General features: G+C 46.9%; 1 protein-coding gene across 2 annotated transcripts in view; it reads left to right on the forward strand.

Moving 5' to 3' along the window:
• The window catches only part of LOC115147176 (secretory carrier-associated membrane protein 1-like), a 35439-nt gene extending 29439 nt beyond the window's left edge, over positions 1 to 6000 (forward strand). For both annotated transcript variants that reach the window (XM_029689247.2, XM_029620151.2), the window contains exons 4-9: positions 20 to 131; positions 266 to 394; positions 1335 to 1494; positions 1610 to 1711; positions 1865 to 1982; positions 2244 to 6000. In XM_029689247.2, coding sequence (XP_029545107.1) covers positions 20 to 131; positions 266 to 394; positions 1335 to 1494; positions 1610 to 1711; positions 1865 to 1982; positions 2244 to 2405 — 783 coding nt within the window. In that variant the 3' untranslated portion in view covers positions 2406 to 6000. The remainder of the gene's footprint in view (positions 1 to 19; positions 132 to 265; positions 395 to 1334; positions 1495 to 1609; positions 1712 to 1864; positions 1983 to 2243) is intronic.

Genomic DNA, 6000 nt, shown 5'->3' on the forward strand with positions numbered 1-6000 from the left:
TGTGTGTGTGTGTGTGTAGGAGCAGGCGTGGGCGGCTACAGAGCTGCTGAGGAGACAGGAAGAGCTGGAGAGGAAGGCTGCCGAGCTAGACCGCCGCGAGAGAGAGATGCAGTCGCTCAGCACATCAGGAGGTTGGCACCAACCTTCACACAACATTCAACCAATGGTCTTGAGCGCAAACTACCTAGAAGCTTTGTCAGGCCCAAACCTTCACGCAATGTTTGGCAGAATCATTCAAGCGTTGCTCCCTTTCTCTCTGGCTCAGGTAGGAAAAACAACTGGCCTCCTCTCCCGGAGAAGTTCCCCGTGGGCCCCTGTTTCTACCACGACATCACTGTGGACATCCCTGTGGAGTTCCAGAAGACTGTCAAGATCATGTACTACATCTGGATGTGTGAGTGACCTCTGCCCTCTTGTCAAGTCATCTGCTCCCCCCCCCCTCACCCGCTCAGTGCTTGTGACGTCAGAAAACGGACACTAGTATGGTAAATGTAGAATTCTGTAGAATTGTTCTTTCAATATGCCTGAACCTCTGTCTGAGTTTTGTCGTCAGCTTCGGGAAAAAACTTCTCCATTTTTTATATATAAATATATATATATATATATATATATTTTTTTTTTGCTTGACAGCCAGTCTGTTAAATATGAAAAGGCCATTGAGAGGGATTATAAAGGAAATGTATTAGACATGGGCCAATAGCACAGCTTGGAATTCCATCACCACATGGTTAGGTCATGTGGTTGGTTATGTGACCAGGTCAGGTGACTGGTGGAGGCACGGGGAGTTCCAACCTGTCTTGACGCCGTGCCTTCTTTTCTCTCTTATCTCACTCGTCCTCGCTCTACCCTCTTTGTGGCTCTCACCCCCCCATCCCCCCCACTCTCCTCTACCTACACGTTATGTATTCTCTCTCACCCAGGGTGTGAGTGTTAGATGCCTCAGTATGGTGCAGAGTCCTGCCGCTGTAGCTATATGCTAAAGTGTCTGTAGACTGCAGCGCACCAGACTCTCCACAATGCCCAGAGGCCTGCCGTTGTTATAGCCCCAAGGTAGAGTTCTGCTCAGTGTGTGAATGATTTAATTGACTGCGTACGCGCCCCACCAGGCTAGCTTTACTTGGCAGGACCCTGACGTAGCCTATCAGGGCCTCCCTTTCAGATAGAGATGGAATGGGATGCGGCAAAGGACCTGTACCAAGCACTCTCTCTCCCTTTCACATAGAAATGTAACTTAGAGAGCTGATGCACATTTCTATTCTACACAACGGGCATTTCTATCTGCAACGTTTTAATTTAAACTGATCAGAGGTATTGTGTTTGTTGTTCCCCTCAAGTCCACACGGGGACGTTGTTCGCCAACATGTTTGGCTGTCTGGCCTGGTTCTGTGTGGATGCGACCAGGGGAGTGGACTTTGGTCTGGCCATGCTCTGGTTCATGATCTTCACTCCCTGCTCCTTCGTCTGCTGGTACAGACCCCTCTACGGAGCTTTCAGGTGGGTGTAGAAACGAGCGCTGGCACAGACATACACACATGTACCCAAAATACCCACACGCACACACACACACTCCGATGTCGTTCATTAAACGGCGGTGTCTTCTTCTCTCCAGGAGTGACAGCTCGTTCCGTTTCTTTGTATTCTTCTTCGTGTACATCTGTCAGTTTGGCGTTCACGTGATGCAGTCCATCGGCATCTCCGGCTGGGGCGCCAGGTGAGGGCAGTCACTGTCGCAGACTTTAACAGGAAGTGACATGGCGACACGGTTCTCTGACATCACCCGGACTCTACGTTGTTCACCCTGTTTATGGCTAGAGATTCAGTACCTAGTATCCTCTCTCTGGTTGTCCTTCTCTCTCTCCAACAGCGGGTGGATCTCTGCTCTGACTGGCCTGAATAAGAGCATCCCTGTTGGCATCATCATGATCCTCATCGCTGCTCTTTTCACCGCCCTGGCTGCCATGTCGCTCATTATGTTCAAAAAGGTACCCCCCTACACACACACACACACACACACACACACACACACACACAATCCGTCATAATCAATAAGGTGTGACTGCGACTCGGCTGTTCACCAGGTTTGTGAAGATTAGACTCAAAGGCATCAGAACATCCCGCACGTTCTTTGAGATGAAGAAACACTTGGGGTATTCATAGACCTCATTTCAATAATCTCTCTCTTCGTTGCTGTCCCTCTTTCCCTCTCCCCTCCTCTGTCCCTCCTCTCCCTCTTATCCCTCCAGGTCCATGGCATGTACCGCACCACAGGGGCCAGCTTTGAGAAGGCCCAGGCCGAGTTCGCCACGGGCGTCATGGCCAACAAAACGGTCCAGACCGCCGCTGCCACCGCCGCCTCCAACGCCGCCTCCAACGCCGCCAGCGGAGCCTTCAAGCAACAGATCTGATTGGCCCCCGGAGCCCGCCCTATTTCTTCACTCCGTCCAATCCAGCCCTCCCTCCCCCCCCCCGCCCGAGCTGAGCTCAAGCTTCCCTGCCCTCCCAACCTAGCTCTACTCGCATGACTAGGATGAGACCATAGAGAGAGGTAGAGGGCTCGTCTCTGTGGCGTTGTAGTCGTCTGTGACAGCATGGGGCAGCGCCATTGAGGCTACAACCCATAAAAAAAATACCGATCCAGTTGACTAATTTTTTATTTCTTTAACCCCCTTATGTCGATGTCCGCGCCCCCACGGAAATCTACTTAGCATTAACATAATAAGCATAATAAAATAATCCCTGTAAAAATGTGTCAGTTTAAGCTTGCGAGATGGTGTATTGGATGCGTCTCAGTCCACCGCATGCGCCCATGCCACACTTCCGCATCTGCAGTGAAAGGTGATGGAGCTCGAGCGGCGTTTGTCCGACCAAGAGACGTCCTGAAAATGGTTCTGCTCACAAAATCGTCCGTAGCATCCGAAAGTTTTCTAGTCCAAACCAATCTATGTAGAGATGGGACTCTCACGAACACAATGGTGTTTTGCTCTACGACCCCCCCACACACACAAACCATCTTGGGCCTCGTCTAAGGTCGGTACAGCCGATCTGCCAACTTCGGTCTGTAGATTCCGAATAGTTTCCAAACAATACCCCTCTGGAAAGGCGGTCCTCTCATGATCACGTCCATGTGGGTTGTTTTGCTCTAGGACGCTCACAGGCCTCACAAGACTCGTCTTAAAGGTTCCCCGGTACCAGTTTAAAACATTTATGGAAGTATATATGGAGACTGTTTAGTGACAAAAATAAGGGGTTTAATGCATGTAATAAAAAATAACATATATCCTGATCTTTCTCATTTCTGATATAGGACAGACACAATAAACTTCCTTCCGATTTTTTGGGGGGGGGCAACTGTTGTTCCATAAAGTGAATGATATTCAATCAGTTTGTATGGGCTAAGAGCACAAAGGCTCAACAAATTTAATAAAACAATATACTTCAAGGGGTCTTCAAATGTCAAAATCAAAATAGCAAAGTGATCCTTGGTATGATCTCTTAAAATAATTCCATAAAGCTTAGTAGAACCCCCCCTCCCCTGGCTAAAAATGGGAGAAGCAGTCAATGGCGCTGCCCATGCTAAAATGGGCTTTTGGCCACTAGAGGCCTCTATCATTCTCTATGGATGAGACCTAGAAGGATGAGCCCAATGATGTCATAGTAGATGAAAGCAGGAAGTAGTATACATGAGAGGCTTGTGTTTAAGTCGTTTCCTTCAGTTCCGTCCAGCTCCCAGTGCAGATCTACATCCTGTGGAATCTAGAGGTTTAGGACATCACCGTCTTATCCTTCTCGTCTCATCCACCAACCCCCGCCTCTCATCTTGCCCTGAGGGCTGTAACTCCGCTCACCCTAGTGGCTTTATTAAAAACACTCCTGTCCTGTGTCTGTCTGACCCCACACCACTTAGTCATGTCACTATACAAGTGTTTGCAAACTTTCCTTTGTGTGTTTGTGTGTGTGTGTGCATATGAGTGTCTCTCTATATGTTAATGCCGAGGCCTATACATTGTGTACGTTCCACATCCAGTTTCTGTCACTCCCTCTGATGCAAGTCAATTCCCTTCACCAAGACTCAAATGGCTGTAGCTATCCATAAACGTACACGACTCATTTATTCACTGTATTTAACCAAGTACCGTTAGAAATGTTTAACACTTAATGAAAACAAAACACTTGTTTTGAACCCTGCGCCAGTCAGGCGGATATGGCCACCAGTCAGTGGTCACCAGTCTGCCCTCTGGTGGTGAGACCTGGTAGTGTTGAGTGCTGCGCAGTCCAACGTTGTCACCTCGGGAATCGTCTAGACTGATTCATCTCAAGAAGCGAGTGTAAACCCATCCGTGTTCTAAACAAGGAAATGTCTCAGAAATCAGGTTCGGTGTCTTGGTTAGATTTTTTTTCCCTCTCACGTTCTCTGTCTCACAGCCTTGTCGTAGTAGCTTTTAAAGTCTTGCCTTTTGATAACATCTTGTGTTCTCAATAACACTTTCATAATACAAACAAAGAAGCCAGATGACAGCGACCTAAATGTGATAGCCTCTATCCTTGTCCCTTGCTGTAGTGGTAACGTTGCACTTCACGTAGACACCGCATCACACACGTACGTATGTATACATAGCCACCCACACCCCCCAAAACCCGATGCTTTCAGACCTGCAAATGTATGCTAACAACTGACTCCAGTGAGGGAGAGTTGACTCATCTCTAAGCCTAGGTTTTCTACCCGGGGATATATACAGTACCTCAGTCAGTGCTCTTTACGTGCATGACCAAGCTTGCTGATCTACAGGACAACTGCTCTGGTCTACGCCTCTCTGTATTATAGAAGTCTATGGTTTGTGAGTGAACGGAACGGTCTTGTTTTGAAGTTAAAATGCTGTGCATTAAACTGAACCGGTCCAGTAATCCCTGTGTCTCCAAACGCTCCAAGAACAGGCGAAATCTCCCAGTAATATCATTGGTCTATGCTGCATGGATGTGTCGACGCTGCTAGCCTGAGGTATTCATTGTATGATTGAGTGAAAGGAGCATTTCTCTCTCTCTCCCCCAAGTGTTTTAGGCCTTCTTGAGTTCATCTTTTTGTACTGTGCGTCATCCTCTTAGTTGTATGTTATTCGTCATGTTGGTCGAGAAGGTCATGCATAAGCTCTAACTTCCTTGTTTTGAGTGTAAACCTGTGAACCTGCCTGTGATTTTCACCTTTTGAGTGTGACATGAAGAGAGGGGGGCGCATGTGATGTAATACCATTTTGGTGTGTGTGTGTGTCAGTCAAAGTGAAGTCTTAAGGATAACTGGCTGTTCAGTTGAATGCTATTGTGGGCAGGGCAGACATGCTGAGATCTTCCGTTCTCTTGCTGCAGGATGGATACCTGTTGTGTTTTTCAGCTATTTTTTTTTATGCTCCTTTTTTAATATCTATATATAGATCTTCCTGTTTTCCTTTTAGACTGATAGTCATCTCCCCGAGGTTTGTTAGTGTCTTGAGTTTATGCCTGTGAAAGTGTGTGTGCCTGCGCGTGAGAGAATGTTTGTGTGCTGAGCTACATTGTTGTTCTTCCTCTTCTGAAAATCTAAACGAATGGCACCTGAATGTTCCTGTTAATAATTTGTTGGCTTGAAAACAAATGGGGGGGGGGAATGCATCAACTGCTTAATGTGAGAGAGTCCGTCGGTGGAAGTAAGCGACGTGAACTGTGCGTCTTTTAAGATGGACTGTGGCTTTAACTTGTACTTTTTGAATCAATGACACAAGTATGTAGTAGAAAACACTGAGAATGAATATGAAATTGGTCTTGCTCATTTCTGACTGGAATAAATTGAAGTTATTTAAAGAAAGTGAGCCGTCTTTAATGATGTTTGTATATTTTGTAAAGTTTGACGACTGGTCGGCTGGTGCCCTGAATTTCATTTTACTGTACAGAAGCTCTGTCTCTCCTTCAAGTTGCATGTTGAGTAGTTTGTTTTGTATATTGTATTAACGCTAAATAAAACCCTAAAGTCAA

The sequence above is a fragment of the Oncorhynchus nerka genome, linkage group LG19 (genome assembly GCF_034236695.1).
Source record: "Oncorhynchus nerka isolate Pitt River linkage group LG19, Oner_Uvic_2.0, whole genome shotgun sequence".
NCBI classification, from domain to species: Eukaryota; Metazoa; Chordata; class Actinopteri; order Salmoniformes; family Salmonidae; genus Oncorhynchus; species Oncorhynchus nerka.